The sequence below is a fragment of the Myripristis murdjan genome, chromosome 5, assembly GCF_902150065.1.
Source record: "Myripristis murdjan chromosome 5, fMyrMur1.1, whole genome shotgun sequence".
Lineage (NCBI taxonomy): Eukaryota > Metazoa > Chordata > Actinopteri > Holocentriformes > Holocentridae > Myripristis > Myripristis murdjan.
This window is the reverse complement of record NC_043984.1, coordinates 26815610-26838767: the sequence shown is the minus strand read 5'-3', so window position 1 is coordinate 26838767 and position 23158 is coordinate 26815610. Positions and strand designations below refer to the sequence as shown.

The following is a 23158-nucleotide window of genomic DNA, read 5'->3' as shown; positions in this document are numbered from 1 at the left end:
AATAGAAAGAGAAGGAGCTGGGCCGAGGTGGCAGGCAATCAGCTATGAAGGACATCGTTGGGGTAGTTATTTTTAGTTATCAGTTTTCAGAGGCTGTCACTCGGAACATCTCATTATGTTCAGAAAAAAAAAAAGATGAAAAAAAAAAAAAAAAAAACCTGATGCTTCATCCAGCCGTCCAAATATCATCCAGGGAGTGAGTGCTTTATATTGCATGAATACACAATGCACAGGACACTCATGTCCCGCCTTTTCCCTACCCTTTCTTCACACACATGCACACACACATGCACACACACACACACACACACACACAACCACAAACACACACATACACACACATAGTATAGTCTGTATCAGCATCAAGTAATTGAAGGGAACCCGGCTATCAGCAGATACATTAGGCAGATTTTTGGTGACCTCTGCAGAAGGTAACTACCCCACATTTCCTTTAATATAGGTAGGGGTGTGGACAGATGGATTAATGATGTTAATGTGCCCATAGGCATGTCTCTTAAAATGCACTAAGGCACATCCGGGGTTTATTAATCATTCTGTGATGAGAGATTAAACACCAAGATTCATTAGCACAATGTGGACACAGTAAATCAGATACTTGGGGGAGAAGTCCTCACTAGTAAAGTCATTAAACTTAATAGTAGGATCGCGATTTCATGTGTTATTCATGATATTCCTGTTAAGTGCCCTGTGAAGCAATTTGCAGTAGGAGCACAATGCATTATACTGATAATATCATTAAATTTCCAACAATAGTTTTTTTTTTTTTTTTTTTTCTGTGTACTATTATAGATGTTATTTGTTTCAAGACATCCAAAACAACAACACCAACAGGGATGAGGTGAATATGTTTGAGGCTTCTGAATTATTGATCCGGCTACAGATTGCATCCAGGCTAATCAGTGCACCTAAGACTAATTACCACTCTCAAGGACTCTTTCTTCTTGAAACGGATTTACTCTTCTCATACAGGCCATTTTCTCTTTCCCTCCTTGACTGTTAACTGGTTTTATAGATAATTGCAAATTTTACAGGGCTGAACCCTACAGAGCAGAGTAATTATAAAGTAATTACCACAGAGTCACTTTAACCCGCTTTGCCACTGTTAAACTTTGCAGTCCAATATCCCCCAAATATTGTATAAAGTTTGTTACAGAAACTCACACTGAAGAAAAAGTGGAAACATTTGCACAACTGTGACCATGAACCAAATCCCCTGCTTGAGCACTGCCATGCGCTGCACACACAGATATAGACTGAAGTATAACTGAATTAGTTAACGTGTCATACTTGAAGGTGGCTAGAGCATTGTAGTCCTGTGAATTAAAGGATAAATGCTGCCATCTGTTGGATCATCAGTGTATTTTTTTTTTTTTTTAATTTTGTACGGCTGATCTCTTTGCAATGCATTGTTGATAATGCTGCCTTCTCGTACTGTCGGAATAGTTTCGAAATAATGAGCGCACTTGAACCACAAAAAAAAAAAAAAAAAAAAAAAAAAAAAAAAAAAGCAAATAATCATAAAAAAGTTGTGTTTTATGATTGTTTACTATAATGTCAAAATATCATTGTGTGAGGTTTAGATGATGGAAAGTATGGGAGCCGTATCAACAGGTGAAACATTTGAGATTGATATACACAACTTTTGATTACTAAAGTGCTTAAAACTTTAATTACATGCATGAAGCACCGTTTCTCTTTTTCATTTTGTCGGTGCAGGTCGTAACATCTCCGTGAGTTAAATTAAAACAAGAGCGTCCAAAAACATGACTGTTTTGAACGCGAACGCAGGACACGCCGTACCGAACAAGTAAATACGGCGCACAAACAAATGCAAGTAAATACGAGGCGCACTTGAAGGCAACTATGACTAACCAAAAACATGGCGGACTTGGATGAGCCGTAAGTAGCTGCCGAAGAGACAAGCAAGAAACACAGTCATTAACTGCCCGAAAGATGCTTTCAAATCTCATTAACCTACGAAAGCAGAGCATGAATGAACCTTCTTTTATTCTCTCTTTTTAGGGAGAAGAAAAGAAGGAGAGTAGTGGAGCTGACTGAGAAGTTAGTGATGAATTGCTAGAAGTGGCGGAAGGTTTGAGGTTACCAGAAAGGAGGAAGGTTAACGTTAGCTACTAGCTAAATTAGCTAACCCTACCGGTAATAAAGTGCCTTGGCAGCTAGGCTAAGCACGGAAATACACAGAGCTAGACAGCAAACCTGACTAGCTAACAACACTACAATGGGTACTTTGTAGTGATCATGTGACTTTACCTCTCAACCCACCTAACATTACACAAAGGAGAGGTTATTTATTCCTAAAAGATTACTTACTGTTGACAGGTTAGCTAGAAATTTAGCCTAGCTAGACTGAGCTGACTGACGGTAGACAACAGAGGTGCCACAGGGTTAGAAACGCCCACTTGTCATTTTGCAACTTGCATCTTTACAATCATTTAATGCCTAAAAATGTCAGCTAAATTGCTAGTCCTTTGACTGGCATCAAAACACAACTGATCGTATATGTTTTAATTCAGTTTATCTGGCTTGTACATACTCTTGCATGATCTTGTGTGACCTTTATCCAGCCCAGCACCCTGATGAGGTGAAAGTTACTCACAGAATTGAGTTTAGGTTTGAGCTGATCTGTTTTGCACGTCCTCACTAGCTCTAAAAACAAATTCCCTTGTCTTGTGAAAGCGTCCCATGCATGTTTCATGGATACTTTGGAGACCGGTGCTGTTGACTGATGTTAAATGGAGGTGTGTGTGTTGTCTTCAGGATGGTGGTGGATGGAGGCACGGGAACCAGATGTGAGTGGGAGGGACGATGGAACCATGTCAGAAAGTTCCTGGAAAGATCGGGGCCTTTCACGCATCCTGATTTCGAAGCCAGCACAGAGGTGAGTTTTAATGTGATTTGCCACCTTTAAGGCTGCGTTATATTGTCATGAAAATATTGATCATTTCCTATTCGCCTTTTATCACAGTCCTTGCAGTTTATGTTGGACACCTGCAAAATCCTCGTCATTGGTGCTGGTGGCCTGGGGTGTGAACTTCTTAAAGACCTGGTATGAACCAGTAATTAATGTTATAAGAATATCTGGAAGGTATTAAACCATAGCTGTAAATGATGGCTTATGTCTTGTTGTTTTTTTCTCTTTCACTCATGCTATGGATTAGGCTTTGTCAGGTTTTTGCAACATTCATGTTGTTGACATGGACACCATCGATGTTTCCAACCTGAATAGACAGTTTCTCTTCAGGTCAGTGCACTTATATCATTTAGTTCATATTCATTTCTGACATGTATTACTGCTTCTTACATGTAGCAAGCATTTACTTTCTTTTAATATGTGCTGTGTATTCTCCAGGCCTAAAGATGTAGGTCGGCCCAAGGCAGATGTTGCAGCTGAATTTATTAACAGCCGCATCCCTGGATGCTGTGTAGTCCCGTATCCTTTTGAGAGTAATGCATTCTGTGTTGGTGATTCAGTTTTGAGGTTTTAGGTGCTGGCTATTAAGAAGATTGTCTAAAAGACCCAGTTTGGAGTACCCCGGTGGCTCTCCGTTTTTTGCCAACAAAAAATAATCTTCAAAGGCCCAGTTCATCAGCTACACATTAAAAGCAAGATACCTCTGCCTTTGCACCTGACAGATCCTTAAAATTGTGAGAGCAAAATGTTAAAGATGTGATGAGAAACTATTTTCCATCGCTAAATGTTATTACACATAATGCTTAAACGTGAACTTCTCCTTAATGCTTTGTGCAGTCATTGTAAGAAAATTCAAGATTTTGATGAGACATTTTACAGACGTAAGTGCCATGATAGTGTTTTATTCCCAATTTTCCTCACATCTCGCAATCTGATAGACATACGATTGAAAATTGCTCATCTCTCACTGTCTTCATCTAGAATTCCACATAATTGTCTGTGGACTGGACTCTATAGTTGCCAGAAGGTGGATGAATGGTATGCTGGTAAGCCATTTTCTTATTATTTTGGCCAAAGATATTGTCAAAAATACTTTTTCTGAGTGTCAGTGAATAATCTAGTATTTTAAGACAGTAAAGCTGTTAGTTGTGCCAAAGGCAACATGTTTTACTTGAAAATATACAGTCTATCTTTCTGTCTGTCTGTACAGCTGTCTCTGCTGGTGTATGAGGATGGCGTCCTGGACCCAAGCTCCATCATTCCTCTGATTGATGGAGGGACTGAAGGCTTTAAAGGAAACGCCCGAGTCATTTTGCCTGGCATGACCGCTTGCATTGACTGTACTCTTGAGCTTTACCCACCTCAGGTGAGCTAGCCTTTTTTATAAAAGCTAAGACAACCCAAGGACAAAAACAGTGCCAGTGTCACTTTTTGTCTCTGATACACATCTTTGTCTTTTCAGATCAACTTCCCTATGTGTACGATAGCCTCGATGCCACGTTTACCAGAACATTGCATTGAGTATGTCCGCATTCTGCTGTGGCCCAAAGAGAAGCCCTTCGGAGGTATAATCACTTTTTTGTTAGTTTTCATTTCTAAATTGTCTTTGTTAGGATGTAAAACAGAAAAAAACTGTGACATCAGGATCTATATATCCTCTCTCATTTGCAAGACCTGTGAAAATATTGAAGTAAACTTTTGTATTTGTTTCTGTCTATGTGTGTTTGTGTGTGGTAGACGGTGTGGGGCTGGATGGAGACGATCCAGACCACATCCAGTGGGTGTACCAGAAGTCTCTGGAGAGGGCAGCAGAGTTCAGCATAACAGGAGTCACATACAGACTAACCCAGGGTGAGTGCACACTGCACCTCTGTCAGAAGCAGAACACTGCTCCTTTTCTTGCAGCTCCACTGGGAGACAGCCCAGAATAAACAAAATGGAGCAAGCTGTTGCCATCCGAATGGTGTTAGCACCCTGGTAACTTACTCTGTTGCTGTAAAGCCTATATCTTTTTATGTAAAAAAACAAAACAACAAAAACCCCATTCAAACAGTGAAGTTGCAGTGTTACAAGACAGTTAATGTCTTGTATACCTGTGGTGTTTGTTTGATAATTTTTTCTTAGGAATTAGAAGTTTGACATTTATTTTGTTTAAATGCTGCAGGTGTTGTGAAGAGGATCATCCCAGCTGTGGCATCTACAAATGCAGTCATAGCAGGTAAAGGACAAAATCCAGGAATTGTAAAATTGTCTCTGTACAGACCTTTAAAAATCAAGTGTCTTCTGCACGGCTTGAGCTTCTTAGGGGTGCTGGCAAAATACAGGAGAAGAATAGAGTCTATAAGGGAACAGGTATGCCGTGCACAAAAAGCAAATAGACTGACACATGTTAGCCTTTATGGGAGGTTGTATACCCTGCTGTATTAGTGTTATCACTATCTAGGCGGCATTATTAGTCTGTTGACTTTGTGAAGACACATGTCAACCTGGATTTAAAAGCCTGTTTCTCTTCCTTATTTGATTCAGCTGCTTGCGCAACAGAGGTTTTCAAAATAGCATCAAGGTGAGTTTTCTGTTTCTGTTCTGCAGCCAAGTGTACAAAGTGCACATGAGTGTGAACTGCATGTGCCCTCGCTGTTTTTCCTGATCAAACCCTTTTCATCTGCAGTGCCTATATTCCACTGAACAACTACATGGTCTTCAATGATGTTGACGGCCTGTACACCTACACTTTTGAGGCTGAACGAAAGGTTAGTCCCCGAAACTAATCTGTCTGTTCACATTTACTGCAATGATCAAGTCGCCCGTTTGTAAAATATGTTATATCCACTCCTGATGCAGGAAAACTGTTCAGCCTGCAGCCAAGTACCTCAGGACTTGCACTTCTCCCCATCCTCTAAGCTACAAGAGGTGCTGGACTACCTAACTGAGAGTGCCTCCCTGTAGGTTTACCTGTCTTGCTCTCATTAGAATTTATTACCAGTTTTTATGCTCTAACTAACCTGTTGAACCTCTGTTCTGTGTCATATTTGTTTTATATTAAGTAATGTGTCTGACTTCAAGAATCGCTAAATATGATGTACTTTTTCAGACAAATGAAATCACCTGCTATAACAGCGACAGTCGAAGGAAAGAACAAAACTTTATATTTACAGGTAAATAACCTCTGGGTTCTCATGATTTCGTTTTTTCGATTCTGTCTCAGCCCTAAATGTGACTAAGTGGTGTGTCTTAATGACGATTAGTAATACAGGCCTCGGTGTGAAAAGACTCACTGTGTATTTTGTTGACAGAGTGTGGCTTCAATTGAACAGAGGACACGGCCAAATCTCTCTAAAACACTGAAAGGTGAGGCGCATTACTTACTGAGTATTTTTCCAGGATTGACTCTTTCTACTGTCTGAATTTGTCAGGTCAATACACTGTGAATACACTGTCTTACATGTGTTGTGAACATGTTTTGTTTTTTCTTCCCCAGAGCTGGGACTGAGTGACGGGCAGGAGTTGGCCATAGCTGATGTCACTACACCTCAGACCATGCTCTTCAGACTCAGCTTTACCTCATAGGATAAACCCATGCACTCCAACCACAACCATCTGATGTCATTGTTGTTATTACTGGGCCAGCCATGACTTGGTGCAGAATATTTAGAAATGGCTTTAAAACTAGAATGGTTTACAGTGTATTCGGTCACAATCATGTGAACGAGTTGAGCTTATTTCGTTGTTTTAATGTACCAGTTCACTAAAAGTCCATATTTTGCACGTGAAAGCCAAGCTAGTTCACACCGTGTCATGTTTTGGTGATGCAGTGTCTACAGATGTTAAGGATTTCTCTCGCAAGTGTTACCTGCACTACAACCTACAAGTCTGTTCTGTGCAAACCATTAGAGAACTAATGGTTACTTGATATAACGTTACTCTCTACTTGTCCTAGTTCTTATGTTTATTTATTCAGACGCTGTTTTCATTTAGTTGCAGTAACCACTGCAGTGGTCCCCGACCAGACTCTGATATTGATGTGAACTGGAATAAAATGTTTTTGTTTTTTTTTTTCATACAAAGGACTGTTTCTGTTGTTTTTGCAGAGTGGATAGATTATATAACAAGAAACATTTGAAAATGTATTTGTGGGAAAATAATTGACATTCTCCCAATGTGTTCAGTGGTATGCAGGATTTAGATGATGTATGATAAAACGTGTTGCACTATGAAGGATGTACATTTAATTCAGCAGCCTCTCCCAGGCAAATATGCCGTCCACTATGAAGGACAGACTGTTAAGTAATATGACATTTAGATAGATAGATAGATAGATAGATACTTTATTCATCCCGCAGGAAATTCGCAGTTTTTCAGCAGTATTCACAGATTACAGATTAATTAAATAAAAAATAAAGAATAACATCTAAGTACAACAGAATAAGATCTGAGTACAACAGAATAAGATCTAAATTTAACTGTTTTATCATATGTTCTGTGAACACACAAATCAACATAACACTTAAACCAAAATCTTATTCCAACAGAACAAAGGATCAGTGCATACAGCTTTTAAAAAATTACAAAACAGTCAGAGGAAATCAAGTTGTGTTGATCATGCATTAAGTTTAGGATACTTGTTTAGTATTGATCAGTTTCATGGGGGTCAAATTTACATTGTTGAGCATGTACAGTCTTATTCTCCACATTTGATATTAGGATTAAAAAAAAAAAAAAAGACAAGTACAATCCCTTTAGGTGTAATTCGGTCATGCATTTACTGTGCAACTAAAAGTGCAACTGTGGAGGCAGTTATGGAATAAATGATGTGTTGCCCCTATAGCTTTGTTACAAAATGCCTTTTTGTTGAAATCCAGGTGTAGTCTCAGAAATGCCCCAGAGGGATATATATTTAAACTTTTAAAGTGCAATTCTTTGAAATGTGAAGGATCTGGTAACGAAATATATTTTGGTCCAGTTTTCTGAGAAGCTATATGCATTCTGCTTTCACACATAATACTTAATCTCTTAATCTTATCTTAATACATTCAGCAAAATGTTCTGGCATTCATAATCATGGTATTCCTTACATTAGACAGCTCCTGAAGCCTGGAAACTGAGTCACAGCAGCATCGTGCTGCACTGTCACTGGATGATTATTTAGGTCAGGCAGAGACAGACCACCATGATCATGACGTCAAGGTGCTACGTGGACAGGAAGTAGCAGGCAGGCTAATGCTAGCTGGGCTACAAGTTGGGAGCGACCAAAACAAACGGTGATGGCCGAGGAAAGGAGGCGAAAATACACCTAAATATGAGAACAAACGTGCTTTCGTTGCGGCGGTGCTTCAGCTGCGGTGCTACAAGTGCCTGCCTGGCTTTTCCCATGACTGACCTGTGATGAATTTGCGATTTTGACCACCGACTGATCAGATCGGCTGGGACTGATGCTGCCCCGTTGTGCTAATTAGCTAGCTGGCTATCAACAGACCTAGCTTGGACAGGACAAAATCCAGAGTTTCGACTTGTAGTTTTATCATATATAGTTAAACTCGAGAATGCAGAGGCAGGTGAAGTGGACTGGTTGGTTTGGATGTTGACTTCCTCGCTGAGTTCGTAACACACAGTGGATGTACGTTTAGCAGACTGCTGGGGAATTAGCCAAAATGAGTTGGTTCAACGCTGCTCACCTGTCCAGCTTCGCTAAACAAGCTCTGACAACAGCTCAGAAGTCCATCGACCGAGTGCTGGACATAAAAGAAGAGGACCAATGGAGTGACACAGTTGTGATGCCTTATGATGGTAAGTTATGTAACGCAGCAGCTCATGTTGGCCCCTCTCAGACTATTGCCACCACCGCATATGAGATTAAAGATGATTTTGTTCACTCTCTAACAGATTTGCCAGGAAAAACACCGTTAAGCGGAGGATGGGGGATGACACAATGGGATGAACCTCCAGAGGAGAAGACCAAGATCCCTCCTCCTTCATCAGAAGCCATCACTACTCCTGTCACCCGCACCGTTGTTGATGAATCAGAAAACTTTTTCAGTGCCTTTCTGTCCCCTGGAGATGTACAGGGCGTCAAAAAAACCCAGGTAGTATCTGTGCCTCCTGCCAAGTCTCACAGGAGGCCACAGGAGAAGGAGAAGAAAAGCAAAGAGACAGTGGTCAACACTGATGTGGAGCCTCCAAAGTCAGGAGCTGCTGATCAGAGTCAAGAGGATCAGGAAGATACCGAGAGCCAGTCGGTTGAGTCAGAGTCGTCTTCCCCTGCAGCACCATATCCAAACACCATTCTTCTGCAGCCAGTTTCTCCTGTTTCATCTCACAGTGATCATCCTTGTGACTCAGACGGCAAAACAACTGGTGAGAGAGTGGAAATAGATGCCAGCTCAACAGTTTGCAAGGATTCAGAAACGGAAGAATCGTCCTCTCCCTTGCAACATCAAGCGGAGCAGGATGTCACTGACTCTGAAACTTCGGGCGTCACCTCTGAACCCAAGAGCTCTGTTCCTTCAGACCCGTCACCTTCCCCGCCCTCTAAGGAGGTACTGTTGGAGCCTAAAGACCCAAAGATGGAGGACCGTCAAAATGATACCCCCTCCCCTCCAGTCAGTGCCTTCTCCTCAGGCACCTCCACCACCAGTGACATTGAGGTACTCGACCATGAGAGTGTGCTGAGTGAGAGCTCGGCCAGTTCCAGGCAAGAGACGGGGGAGGGAAAAGCTGGCCTTCACCTAATGCAGGGCTCCTTCCAGCTCCTTTCAGTCTCTACCTGTGGAGATTTCCCCCGTCTAGAGGACTACCCCAAGCTCACAGAAAGCTGCGGCTCCTCCTCGGACGCTTTTGAGCGCATCGATTCATTCAGCGTGCAGTCGCTGGATAGCCGGAGTGTCAGTGAGGTTAACTCGGACGATGAGATCCCTGGCAGTCGGACGCTAGCATCCGTAACTGCAGGGCCTGCCCCCATGGCAGTCGTGTCATCCACCGTATGTCAAAGTCAGGAAGAGGGAGCTGTAGGGAAGGAGGAAGAGGAAGAGGAAGAGGAGGAAGAGGGGTTCAATGAAAGTATGAGGGAGCAGTCTGTGGATGAGATGGAGGAGAGTGGACGCAGTGCCACGCCTGTGAATAGTGAGCAGCCTGAGGACTTGACAGAGCAGGAACAGGAATCTGAGGCTAATGTCACACTGTCCGGGCCCACCCCCGAGCCTGAAGAGCAGCCGAACCTGCCAATCACAGAGGAGATGAAGAGTGTTTCAACTTGTCAGATTTTGGAGCTTCAAAAGGTAGCAGCTGTTAGTGTGTTGCTTTGTAGCTGGTAGCACCAACACTTAATAGTTGCATCTTGTTTGACATCAGTCAAGAAAGTAATGGTAAAATAAATAAATACATAAATAAACTTTAATATGAATACTACCCCCTACCTTAAAGTGTTTTCCAGGTGCTTTAATTTTCTCTTTTTATGCTTTTCGGTGTGACTGTCTTTGTATATAAAACAAAAAAAAGATCAAATATGTTTGGGGCCTCTTGTAGGTCATTGATGAGTTGTCAAGCCGCCTTGAGAAGAGAGAATCTCAGCTGCTGGCTGTCAGCAAGGATAAGGCCAAGCTGGAGGAGGAATGTGACAACCTCAAAGAGTGAGTATATGGCATGCACGCCTGCTTTTCAGTAGCACTCTGAATAGTGACCAAAAAACTGTTTTGACCAAGCCCTTTTGTGAGATTATTGCTGTTGCAAGACGTATGATATGCCGATGTATGACTGTTGCAGCATAGCACAAATGCAAATTTGATTTATCACATGCAGTGCTCAGCATTTCTAGCACTGTTAATACTGTAGCTCTTACAGAAAGCAACACGGAGGAGTCAAGAACTCAGGGGTTAAATGGAAACCATTGTAGTTTATTAGGAAAACAATTAATGAAGATAAGGAAATAGCAGATAAGATGGCTGTCCACACTGTTCCCACAGTGCAAGCTGAGACCGTGAGGGTTTGACGGTGGAGGAGGGGCTTTTGTAGCTGTGCAGGTTGTTTGTCAATTAGGTTGAGGTAATTCCAGTACACCTGAAATGAACAAAAACGCCACAGCAAAATACAATGGTCACAACAAGAACTAATGAAAAACAAGTGCCAGTTATACCTAAACAACCTGAATTAATACTGAATACTGAGTTATTGAGGCTGTGGGACCTTTGTTTTTGAAAGTCACCTGCCTGAAACTGACCCTTTTGCATTTGCATGTAGTCGCTCTATACGACGAATGCTCAAAGTTAAATACTTACTCACATTAAGGTTTTCAGTAGTGAGCTGTTACACTAATGAATCTGTTTATCCTTCAGTGAAGTGATAAGCCTGAAGGAGGAGAGCTCCACCGTTCAGTCTCTTAAGGATGAATTCACCCAGCGCATAGCAGACGCAGAGAGGAAGGCTCAGCTTGCCTGCAAGGAGCGGGACATTGCCAAGAAGGTAACACGCAAATCAGCTCTCTGCAGCTGTGCTGCCTTCATCTGTGCTCAAGTAGAAATAATTTCCAAAGACTTCTAGAGGCCTTTTTTGTTCAAGTCATTTTTGGATGACAAACTCAAATTTATCCTGTTGATTGTAGAACTTCTTATTACATGATTGTAGCTATTTATATATAAACCACATTGTAACTCCCTCAGGCTGTTGCTTCAAAGATGTCATGCATTTTTATGTGCCACAGGAGATAAAGGGCATGCGAGAGGAACTGTCCACTCGGCTGAATTCAAATGAGACAATGGAAATCATCAAGGAGAAAGAGGAGCAGATCAGAGGCCTGCTTGAAGAAGGTAAGACTTGTTATATGGTTGACCATTGTGCTTTTTTGACTCTTTTACCAGACCAGCCCCTGTCCCACTCACTTAGAACAGGTTGCAATATAAAGAGAACTATAATATAACACGTTGTTGACTATATTTAATATCTTAGTGTTGCTTCAGACAAGACACAAAAGGTGACACACACAAAACAGATGTTTGCTGGTTTCGGGTGACCCCCGAGGCAACACATCCACAGTTTAAATACCACTCGCCAAGTAAGATCACTGGTTGACAGAAAGCCTGAGGGCATAACCAGGAGTGTTCACTGGATAGCAATAAGTGTGAGTCACTGTGTGTGCAAAGAGAAAAACATAATAAAAGGGGTTGTGTTCCTACATGATCATAAAAGCTTAATTTTATACAACCTCTCAGAAAGCTGAAATAGAGAAATTAAAAAAAAAAAAAACAAAACATATTTTAGCAGAAAATAATGCAGGCATGTGTAGAATTCCATACCATTTTACAGTACGTGTGTTCGTCAGAATGGGCATAATCTTAACATCAGTTTTTAGCTGTCAAGTGTCTGAGGAGTTTTTTTTTTCTGCTACTTCCAGGTGAGAAGCTGTCCAAGCAGCAACTGCAGCACTGCAACATCATTAAGAAACTGCGTGTAAAAGAGAAGGACAGTGACACAAAAATCACTAAGCAGAGCAAGAAGATCAAGGAACAGGAGGACGAGCTCAAGCACCTGCAGCAGGTGAGCAACTTGGTGAATGCTAATTTAAAAATGGTAGGAGTGTTTCACCTTGCCACTTGTACTCAGAGACAAGGTTATTTTTACTTTTGCAGTGTCGTATCCATTTTATCCATATATCTTTGTGTGTGTGTGTGTGTGTGTGTATATATACAATCAGTGGCCACTTCATTAGGTACACCTGTTCAATCTAATGCATTTCAGTGCAACAGCTCTGGCATGAATTCTACCTTTTTAAGGAAGTTTATAATGTTTAGTTTTTGTTGACATTGTGGAGAATGTGTTCATTTAATTATGTTTATTAATTATATGTTTATTGTTGAGGTTGTAGTTTTCAGAAGTTTGTACTGGACTACATTATACTGAGAGCACAACAGCACCACTAACTATGAGCTCAGTGCCAAACACATAATTGAATGAACCCCTCTATCACTGTAACAAAACAGTTGTATTGGATTGTATGAGTGCAGGTGTTCCTATTGTACAGGTGTACTTAATGTACCTAAGAGGCCACAGAGTGTGTGTGCATGTGTGTTTGTGAGTCTATGTGTGTATACACACACACACACACACACACACACTAGTTTTATTGCCAGTAGGCTCTGCCTTCACAGTGTGCCAATATTTTAAAAAAGTCATACTGAAGAGATTGTAATCATAACCACTGTCGTCCATGCTAAGATTATAGTTTAGGTTTGTTTTGTTTTTTTCACAGTATTTTTCACTAGTCAACTGTAATAACACGAGCATAACACTGAACATAACCATGTCCTGTCTATGTTTCTGTTTGTTTAGGTTCTTGATGGGAAGGAAGAAGTGGAAAAGCAGCACAGGGAGAACATCAAGAAGCTGAATGCCGTGGTGGAGCGCCAGGAGAAGGAGCTGAGCCGGCTGCAGACAGACTCCGAGGAGCTGCAAGAGAAAAACAGGAGCCTACAGGCTGCTCTGGACAACTCTTACAAGTAAACATATCACCTTGGGTCGAGAGTTAACATCTGACCTCACAACTATACTTCAACTTGTTTTATTTCACTGTTGAAAGAATATAATTAATCTTTTTCTACCTCACTGTCTAGGGAGCTGGCAGAGCTCCACAAGACCAACGCTAGCAGGGCCAGTGAAGCCCAAGAGGCAGCTCTGAGCAGGGAGACCCAGGCTAAGGAGCAGCTGAGCCTGGCCCTGGAGAAGGCCCAGGAGGAGGCCCGGATACAGCAGGAGGCTCTAGCCAACCAGGTAACACTCACACTGTAGCTGTGGTTACAGGCTATTAATGCAGCAGCAATAATACTGTACTAATTTTGGTGCAGTATTATTTGTAGATGGCAGGAATACGTTGAGTTGTAGCTGGACTTTTCTTTACCAAATCTCTCTAACTGCGTGTCCAGGTAGCTGACCTGCGGCTGGCTATACAGAGAGCTGAGCAGCAACAGGCCAGGAAAGAGGATTACCTGAGGGAGGAGATCAGTGAGCTTCAGCAGGTAACAGATGCAGAGGGAGCTCCACCAAGTCAGCTCACTTCTATAAGGAACAATGGCAACCATAATTTGGAGAATTTGGAGTTTTTGACGAAGGCACATGTTTCACACATGGTCATGGGATCTTTTTGCTGTTTTTTTGTTTTCCACAGAGGCTTCAGGAGGCAGAGACTAGGAATCAGGAACTCAGTCAAAGCGTTACCTCAGCAACACGGCCCCTACTGCGACAGATTGAAAACCTACAGGCTTCACTGGGGGGTCAGACGGCATCCTGGGAAAAACTGGAGAAGAACATCTCTGATAGGCTAGGTGAGCGACAGGAGACTCAGCTGTATCCTAATCCTTATAAAAACATGAAAAATCAATATGTGGTAGTCTGCTCAGTGGAAAAAAAAAGTTGCACCTTTTTTCCTGTCTTGATTTTGCTCTTTTATTCTTTTCTTTTCAACAGCGGATGCTCAGGCACAGCTGGCCATTGCTGTAGAGAAAGAGCGTTCGGCATCAGAGGAGCTGCTCGCCATCAAGTCTCAGCTCGCCTCCCTGGAGTCCCAGAATTCCCTGCTTCGTCAGGAGAAGGGCCGTCTCCTGGGACAACTAGATGCTGAGAAAAGCAAGAGAGAGAAGCTAGAGGACGAGAGTAGCAGGTAATGTGCCAGAACTGCTACCAATGTGTGCCTAAAATAAAATAGCTAGTCCCTCTTGTTTTGTAGTTTAATAAAGACAAGCCCTTCTGTGACATTGGTGTACATATAAAAAAATGTACAACACAAAATACATGAGGCAAAAAAAATTAGGCTAAGTACTACATCCCATAATGTCATGAATCATAGGGAAGCTCCTCCCCCTCCTCTTAGTTTAGAAAAGTGCATTACAGTTTCAAACTTCTCAAAGCTGGTGTTAAACAGCTGCCAAAACACCTAGTGTGTATCTTGTTTTGCCATAGGCATCCATGTAGAGGTAGTAACACCAGTTTTCACAAAACTGTCTGCAGCTTTCTGTCTTTTTTGCCCTATATTAAGGCTTTGCACAGCCACCTGGAAGAACAGTGGCAGTGACATTGTTTAAATCCAGTAGCTAAGTTCTCTGAGAAAATTAAATTGTTGTTGTCTCCCATCAAATTCTGATGTTGCACATACATCCACATTTTTGTCATTAATTTCACCATGAAGCTATGTAGAGCAGGACACTTTTTAATTGCAGGACCCTTTCATCAGAATGGGAGATGAGCTTGTAATGTCTTAGCTGAAAGTTATCATCAGGTCCTTTTTGTTTTCATGACATTAAAACAAGGTATTTCTGTTAATACTAGTTGTTAAGCTGTTAACTTTCTCCTGAGAAACGCAATAGGAATTTCTGCCTACAGTCAAGTAGCACATTTTTGTGTCAGCAGACTCAGCATACTTGATGAAATGATTGGCCTTTAGTCACTTTGGGTATTTGTGTGCAAATGTTGTATCTGGACAAGAGAAACTAGAAAAAAATTCTAGTTTCACTCTTAATTTGGCTGTGCCAAAAAAAAAAAAAAACGGTTTAAAAAGATGTTCCCTGACCGGGAATCGAACCCGGGCCGCGGCGGTGAGAGCGCCGAATCCTAACCACTAGACCACCAGGGAAGTGTGTAAAGTAGCAGACTTACACCCCCCCTCCACTTCCCCTGCCAACAGGAAGAGTAGCTTCCTGTCTCTTCTACCATGCTACTGATCTCATTTTATTCTGATTGTATGTTTATTCATCATGAGTCTGGAAACATTGATTTGAATTCTCTGTGGAAAACTTTTTGCTTTGTGTATTAAAAAGTAAACTTTGAATAATTCAGTCCTTAAATTAGAAACAGAGTGCTTTAGCTGAGCTCTTTTGAGGTACTTGAGGTATTTGTTTTCCTGGACAAGATAAAACTAGAGGTGCTCGAGAAACTTCTCCAATCATCAGACCTCTCATATTATGCCAATGCTGCCTGCAGAGTACTATTGCGTAAGGCTTTGTGTGAGGAGAGGGCGGAGCAAAGCCTCTGGGGAACATCCTGTGGAAAGCAGTCATGCATGCAGCAGTTGGCCTTTGTGCCTCAGGCTTGTCTTTTGTGTGAAGCCTGCAGCTGCACAGCGGGCCAGTGGCGCAATGGATAACGCGTCTGACTACGGATCAGAAGATTCTAGGTTCGACTCCTGGCTGGCTCGGCAACACTTTTTCTCTCAGTTTGTCTGTGTGGGGGACCATAGATGTGACTATCGAGGACACCAGTCTTGCCCTACGGCAAACATAATCTTTGATTCTGACTGTTTCTTGAAAGGAGGAGAATGTTTTCTCCTGTAGTGCAATAAACAGCCACGAGGTTACCTTTACTTCCTGTACCAGCATGAGCAAACACAATAACTTGCACAGGGCAGCAAAGAGTTTGCTGAGAATGTCTATTTGAGCTGATATGAATATCTTTGTTTATAAAGCCCTTAGCTGTCCCCTCCACTCAAACCACACAATTAAAGTGCTCTCAGTGGACTAAAAACATGTCAGAAAGGTATCCCTAAAAGTCCTTGATTGAATTTTGAGCCTCTTTATTACTGTTGATTGTTTGCAATGACTCCATGTTGTTTATCTCTCAATGTAGGGAGCACGTTGAACTGGAGAACCTGCAAGGAGAGCACAGTCGAATGCTGGAGGAGGCTAAGAAAGAAAAGGTACCGTATGCTCTTTCCTACTACTATCGTTGTCCACTGTAAAACAACTTGCTCATATACCTCTGTCTGCTCTTTGCACCAGCTGCTGCTCACCAATCAGCTTGAGATGGAGAAGATGAAGGTGGAGCAAGAGAAGAAGAAATGCTACCTAGCACAAGAAACCCTCAAGGAAAAGGTAACATATATTACAGTGAATATTAATGAGCATATTTTCTGTCACACTCAGTTCCACACAACAATTTTAGCTTAAATGCAAACTGTTAATATTTTTTTCATTCTGTTTAATAGATGTTGTAAGTCTGTTTGCATGATGTAAGTGATCTTATTTGAAGTTTTTATTTTTCCCACATTAGGAGCGGAAGGCTATGACCCACTCTGTAGGCGAGCCTCCAGCCTCCTCCACACCCTCCCTGTCCCGCTCCAGCTCCATCAGTGGAGTGGACAACGCTGGTCTGCACACCTCTATGCTTTCCCAGGTACACAGCCCATGAACTCTGCTCCCTGTCTTCATTCACTCAACTTTGAAGTAAAATCTATAAATTACAATTAATAAAGTCTATAAATCAAGGAAATTGAAATTGACACATCTTATATCTCTGGGGGAATTCAAGTCAATTATAAAAGACAGGGAAATGAGCTCAATAGGATCGTGTGATTGTATTATGTGATTGTATTTTATTTGTGTCTTGTGTGTAACCATTCTGCTTTTGTGCTGCCGTCTTGGCCAGGTCGCTCTTGGAAAAGAGATTTTAAATCTCAATGAGTTTTTTACCTGGTTAAATAAAGGATATTATTATTATTATTATTATTATTATTCAGGAGACCTGGTACATACTTTGAACTTTTGTGCTTGATTGGTCATACAACTTGTTATTTTATTTCTCTCCAGGATGACCCTCTGGACCACTCGCTGGGCTCCATGTCCATGTCTTTGACCGGGACCAACCTGTACGAGGTTGCCAGGCTGTCTGGTGGCTCCAGCATCATCGAGAACCTCCAGTCTCAGCTCAAATTGAGAGAAGGAGAGATTGCACAGCTACAGGTAGCAGTTCAAGCCACATGCAAATAAGGCCGGATACTGCCAAAGCTACAAGTCACAAGTCACTAATATCACTACCCTTGGTCTGAGTGTAGTGGTTGTCTGACTGGGTTTTGAATTTATTTGATTTTAGCAATTCTTTTGAGGGCTTTGCTACATCTTAGAGAAAATGAAGCAGCAGCCTTTTAGCCATCCTAAGTTTGAGGCTATATACCAAAGATAAATGAACATTTCCTGTTTATAACCCAAGGTTTTAGCACTGCCTGGTGATGGACCTAAATATGGCAGTTTTAGTATAGTTGTTTGAATCACATTTTTTGAAGTCAGGCTTTAGTTTGTACATACTACATGTTGTTACAATATTTGTACACACAGATATACAGTGAATACTACTGTTTGCCGCGGCTAACGTTTTCACCATCTTCTTTTCCCTTGTCCCCTGTCAGCTTGAGATCTCCAGTCTGGAGAGGAGTCGGTCTGTCATGGCAGAGGAGCTGGTGCGGCTCACCAATCAGAATGATGAGATGGAGGACAAAGTGAAGGAGATCCCCAAGCTGAGAATTCAGCTCAAGGTAAGGAATCTCAAATACAAATGAAAACGGCACAACAAAGCTTCTGTGTTGCAAAGCAAAGTACTAGAGAAAGGAAATCAAATCTTGATGTCAACACGATACCCTATGAAGGTGTTCCACTGACACACTATTGTAGGCTCACTTTGTGGACTCAAGCAGCAGATGTTGCTTGATTGCATCACAAGTTTTTACATGTTTACATTCATAGATTGACTAAAGTGTCCAAGCTCAGAAAAGTACTTTATGAATTGTAGTCAGCATAGGTTCTTCTCCCATTTTCTTGTGGTTGTGCATTTCAGGATCTTGAGCAGAGGCACAACACCATCCTGCAGATGTACGGAGAGAAGGCTGAGGAGGCAGAGGAGCTGAGGCTGGACCTAGAAGATGTCAAGAATATGTACAAAACCCAGATCGATGAACTCCTCCAGAACCAGAAATAGACTCGCTTTCCTGCTCTGTCGTGCATTTGGGACACCCATGAAAAACAAAGTACAGCAACAACAAAAAATAAATAAATAAATAAATAAAGACAAGACACAATAAACCAACTTAGGTAGACATGCATTCACTGCAGCAGATTTAAGAGAGAGTTTGATATTGTGTTTCATCACTGTCTCAAAAGAAAATTGATCTATCTTTTATGTTTATTTTATTTTAATTATCAGATACTTTAGCTATTTAAGTGGGGGTATTGGGAATGTGGGAACAGTACAAATACAGTACAGTTTACTGAACCAATATGAAGGATATTCAGTTGATTGAGTTATAGTTGTTAATTATTGGGAATCTTTGGGGAGTTTTTACACATTGTTTTAGGTATAATTTCTCCTAATCATACCTTTGAGAGAGTATTATAAGGGCAGTTTTTAACTGTAGGAACTGATAAGGATGTTTGCACTATTCAATTTCATCCTTGTTTAATTCATCGCAGATTGATATATAATCAGAATGGTTAAAGATATATATTGAAAATTATTGCACAGTGGATTACATGCTTTGATTGCAACTCCTTACAAATCACAAAATGTGTAGACTTTGGGGGGTAACCTATGCGGAGAATCCTGAAGATTGGGTTTTGCGTTGTATATAAATGTGTAAATGAATAAACATTTATTTGGGTGGTGAAAAGTAGTGGTTGATATGTAATTTTAATTGTGTGGAAATCATTGTGAATAAATTTGAAGTGTAAAGAAAAAATCTCTGACACTGTATTAGTCCCCTCTGGCAGGATAGGCCAAGGACCTGAGACTAAAGACCCCTGTTTGATAAAATTTTATCCCAAGAAACCCTATCTTGGAAGATGGTGTAATTGTGATTTTGTATAGATATACATATCTCCATACTGTTGGTGGTTTGATAACAGGTGGCAGTGAGATAATTGGGATACTTACCTCTCTAGGCCCTGGGAGGCCCTTTTACTACTAACCAAACTGGAAAGAATTTGCACATGGAAAATGAAACTGTTCAGTACCTCAGCTCAGTCTCGTGTTTTTTTGATTTAACACATTCCCCAAACCAAGACTAATGTTCTCAAAACAGCTCACACGACCATGTAAAGCCTTCGTAATGCTGCAAGATGACCTGTAGGTACATTCCCACTGATTTTCCACAAACTACAACATCTACATATTTTTTTCCTAAGCATGATACACAAAACTCTCCAATCGAAACTCCATGTTCTCTGAATAGTTGCCATGATTTTGTTAGTGCTACACTTTTGCCATAACAATAATCCATTAAGCCTTTATTTTGCAACCCTGCTGCAAATCAAATGTTCCTCAGACTGATAATAAAATTGCCAACTAATGCAGTAACAGCCTGTCTTGAGATGTGTGTGTGTGTATACATATATACATTTGGCACTTAACTGTTTTGGGAGAGGAGCCTTATAAATTGTAGCCTAATACACAACTCCACCTTGTGTCTATTGGCATACATTGCATGCCGGTATGAGGTTTCCGGTGTTATGGCGACCAGCTACATCAACGCTTCAGTGAGGAGAATAGCAAGCAGTGAATTCAGGTACATTGCATCTTCATTAAACTCATATCAAGCCTATTTAAGATGTGCTTTTCCCTGCGCATTTTGTGCCATGGCCTGTGCTGCGAATTTCCTGTTGAGCGGTGCTGGAATTTCCTCCCTTCTCTCAGTTTTGTAACAGTACAAGCTTAAGTTACCGATGCCTTGGTCAAGAATTAAATACAGCATATGTTTTTACAGTCATAAGGCTTGTCATATGTATTTTGTTTTAAGTGATCGTGATAAAGAATACAGTAGGTAATGCGTTGTTACCTCCTGAGTCTCGTCGTAATTCCAGTCAAGGCATGCTGAGGGTTTAATTCTCCCCTCTCACGCTTTACTGTTAGCGGTTACTTTACTTGTTATCTTACAGTCTGGACTTCATCAGCCAGCCACAAGTAGACAAAGTATCACCTTAATGACTTTTATCAAAGCTTTCCTTTGATGTGCAATACGAGCCAATAGGGCAAATGAAAATCCACCTTGAGCTTCCATAAACAAAACTGTGTTTATTCAACTGTTTAAAAACTGAATTGGAGGTGGTTGGTGGAACTTGCCTGGACTGTGTTTTTCCATGCACTAAGTCAGTGTCTCATTAATGGAGCCCTTGCCTTGCAGTGGTATCAGTCCCCCAGCACAGTGAGGATTAGCTTAATTTCACTGTTCTTCCACTGCCAAGGAATATGTTTAATGTGCGCATCCATAAGGATTACTGCTGAGCATGCACATCTCTCCCCACTGGTATAGATAGTTTTGTAATCATGTAAAAACTGTATGAATGTATGCATATGAAAAGGTTTGGGAACCCCAGAATACTGCATGAGTTATCGTTTTACACAGCTTGAAGAAGTTTGTTGGCCTTAAGGCTTTTTGTTAACTGAGACTTTTTTATAGCATGGATCATGGAAATATGACTCTTTGTTATGCATTGACATAGATACTGGTTCGGCCACCTGGAACTGCACGGATCACATGTCAAACCGACCAGCACTTGTTTGTAATGTCAGTTCCCCCGTCTCAGACAATGGAAGGAAAAAGGTCACTAATATTTCCTGCAGCAGGACCTCTCCTATGTGGTGCTCAGATCTGCTTGCAGTGCAGTTCCCACACACTAACATGTGCCCACATGCTTGTAAACTGCGGTATTGAGCTTTCAACCAAGATTACAGAGTGCAAGTCTGACTCTGTCTCTCTCCGCTCAGGGTGCTGTGAAGAGAGGCGATTATCTCACATGTCTGTGTGATTCTGACTATGCTGCTGCTGGTAGCGCTGGGCATAGTCGTTTCTTCCACTGTGGTCGCCGCTGAGGAGGCTGAGAACGCTGACCACAAACCAGCACCGCTGCTCAACTACAGCAGCCTCTCCCTGCCGCCAGAGCACATACCCTACTTCCTCCACAACAACAAGAGAGTGGCCAAGCACTGTCGCCAGGACCCACTCTGCCCATTTAAAGTAAGATATGCATTTTTTTTCCCACCAGAGAGTGAGATCATATGTTATTTATTCCTGCAGTGACTTTAATAGTTTTTCAGCACAGTGTAATACCAAGTTAGTTTCTTTGAGTCTTAACTGGGGACCTGGGGAAAGAAGCTTATTTGACCCCTTGAACTATGTCAGCCTTTTTTTTTTGAAAGGAAGCTCTTTGATGTAGAGAATGAAGCCCTGTGTTGATCCAGTGTCAAGTGATTTGGGATTTATCTTGAAAGTTGTGACAGCCTCCAACTTTTGTTTGTCAAAGTTGAATTTACTTTTTTACTTTTTGTGTTGGCTAGGATGGTGCATTGGTGCATTGCTGAGTTGTCAGAATGGACAGAAGATGGTGAAATGGAAACAGCAGTCAGATTCAGATTTGAACTAGCCTATGCCATTTCTATGTAATTTGGCAGATTTGTCTCTATAGCTCAACAGTGGTCCCCTGTTGCTACCAGCAAGATGCAAAAGTTTCTCCTGCCCTCTAAATCTGTGAAGAAAGTAGAAACTATTGGGGAAAGTAACTAATGCTTTACTCACAAAAAGATGAGAAGGGAGGATGAGAAGACAAGAACATATTTTCTGGTTTTAACTAATAGCACTTCTGTAACTCGAAACTTATTTGCATCAAACATTGGTCAGATAGTACTTGCATATTTATAGCATTGGTTTTAATCTGCTCGGAGAACCAGATGATTAGGGTTTACTTTTGTAATGTAGTTCAGGAGGAAAGTTTTCATTTATCAAATCATACTAAACTGACTTTCCAAATACTTCAATATGACTATCTAAACTTAAACACCAAGTATGAGTAAATGTCATGGCTGTCATGTTCAGGAAAATGATTGTATGTCCACAAAATCAGGTTTTTGTCAACAGTCTGTGAAGGAACTCCCCTCAGGGATCAATAAAGTGTTTTCTGATTCTGATTCACATGAGACAGGTTATAGTTTTGTTTCTTTGTTTTCTAGATTGGGCCAGATTTTATGATGTTGTACATCCACAGTGTCAAATAACAACATTTCTGAATTCTTAAATTGAGTGGTACTTCCCTTGAAGCGATAATGCCATCCTCTCTTTTACATTCCCCTTTCCCCGTCCCCCTTTCTCTTCTCTCTCTCTCTCTCTCTCTCTCTCTCTCTCTCTCTCTCACACACATACACACACACACACACACACACACACACACACTTGTTTTCACAACAGGATGCACTTGTGGATGTGTCTGCCTGCTGGGGTTATGAGAAAAACTGTGATCCAGAAAAGCGATTTGGCTATCCTGTCTGCACCAAAGCTGACTCTGGATGGTATATTTCCTCACATTATGTTTTTAAAGCACTTTATTTTTGCAGTTTGTCTTCTGTAGCAATAGAGCAGAGTTTTTATCTCGAATTTTTCATAATCTAAGCATCATAAAACTGCTTATTTATTCATAGGTA

The 23158-nt window shown here is 41.3% G+C and overlaps 3 protein-coding genes and 2 non-coding genes across 8 annotated transcripts in view; 4 read left to right on the top strand and 1 right to left on the bottom strand.

Moving 5' to 3' along the window:
- Positions 1–1871: 1871 nt before the first annotated feature.
- uba3 (ubiquitin-like modifier activating enzyme 3) lies at positions 1872–7017 on the top strand. 3 transcript variants are annotated; one of them, XM_030052318.1, is made up of 18 exons: positions 1872–1920; positions 2044–2082; positions 2800–2920; positions 3008–3088; positions 3201–3283; positions 3392–3472; positions 3791–3834; positions 3935–3999; positions 4164–4319; positions 4416–4518; positions 4691–4804; positions 5118–5171; positions 5480–5516; positions 5622–5703; positions 5795–5895; positions 6045–6108; positions 6247–6301; positions 6432–7017. In XM_030052318.1, the coding sequence occupies exons 1-18, from the start codon at positions 1901–1903 to the stop codon at positions 6518–6520; spliced, it is 1389 nt and encodes a 462-aa protein (XP_029908178.1). In that variant the 5' UTR covers positions 1872–1900; the 3' UTR covers positions 6521–7017. The 3 variants fall into 3 exon arrangements, with proteins under 3 accessions (XP_029908178.1, XP_029908180.1, XP_029908177.1); XM_030052320.1 differs by lacking the exon at positions 2044–2082; XM_030052317.1 differs by lacking the exon at positions 1872–1920 and having other exon boundaries at positions 1927–2082.
- Positions 7018–8601: 1584 nt separating this feature from the next.
- On the top strand, positions 8602–19705 carry tmf1 (TATA element modulatory factor 1). The gene is made up of 17 exons (XM_030051789.1): positions 8602–8737; positions 8834–10224; positions 10472–10575; positions 11278–11404; positions 11643–11748; positions 12333–12475; positions 13268–13434; positions 13549–13705; positions 13858–13950; positions 14100–14256; positions 14399–14591; positions 16550–16619; positions 16702–16794; positions 16973–17095; positions 17509–17661; positions 18105–18230; positions 18530–19705. Exons 1-17 carry the CDS (start codon positions 8602–8604, stop codon positions 18668–18670), a joined length of 3480 nt encoding a protein of 1159 aa, XP_029907649.1. The 3' UTR covers positions 18671–19705.
- trnae-cuc (transfer RNA glutamic acid (anticodon CUC)) lies at positions 15489–15560 on the bottom strand. Its single transcript has one exon. It is a non-coding gene; the product is annotated as a tRNA-Glu (tRNA).
- Positions 16049–16121, top strand: trnar-acg (transfer RNA arginine (anticodon ACG)). The gene has a single exon. It is a non-coding gene; the product is annotated as a tRNA-Arg (tRNA).
- A 461-nt stretch (positions 19706–20166) lies between the features above and the next one.
- eogt (EGF domain-specific O-linked N-acetylglucosamine (GlcNAc) transferase) overlaps positions 20167–23158 on the top strand; it is a 36109-nt gene continuing 33117 nt past the window's right edge. The window contains exons 1-3 of one of the 2 annotated variants that reach the window (XM_030052589.1): positions 20167–20252; positions 21452–21701; positions 22926–23026. In XM_030052589.1, the coding sequence (XP_029908449.1) occupies positions 21501–21701; positions 22926–23026 (302 nt within the window). In that variant the 5' untranslated portion in view covers positions 20167–20252; positions 21452–21500. Of the gene's footprint in view, positions 20253–21375; positions 21702–22925; positions 23027–23158 lie in introns of those variants that run through there. The other variant, XM_030052590.1, reaches the window with a different exon arrangement.

Excerpts from the sequence above, each read along its gene's own strand:
- tmf1 (XM_030051789.1), top strand. The coding sequence starts at position 8,602 with ATGAGTTGGTTCAACGCTGCTCACCTGTCCAGCTTCGCTAAACAAGCT. Across the intron at positions 10,576-11,277 it reads GAATGTGACAACCTCAAAGA|TGAAGTGATAAGCCTGAAGG; the intron begins GTGAGTATATGG and ends TTTATCCTTCAG. Across the intron at positions 13,435-13,548 it reads GCTCTGGACAACTCTTACAA|GGAGCTGGCAGAGCTCCACA; the intron begins GTAAACATATCA and ends CTCACTGTCTAG.
- uba3 (XM_030052317.1), top strand. The coding sequence starts at position 2,015 with ATGAACCTTCTTTTATTCTCTCTTTTTAGGGAGAAGAAAAGAAGGAGA. Across the intron at positions 3,473-3,790 it reads CCTGGATGCTGTGTAGTCCC|TCATTGTAAGAAAATTCAAG; the intron begins GTATCCTTTTGA and ends TGCTTTGTGCAG. Across the intron at positions 4,805-5,117 it reads CACATACAGACTAACCCAGG|GTGTTGTGAAGAGGATCATC; the intron begins GTGAGTGCACAC and ends TAAATGCTGCAG.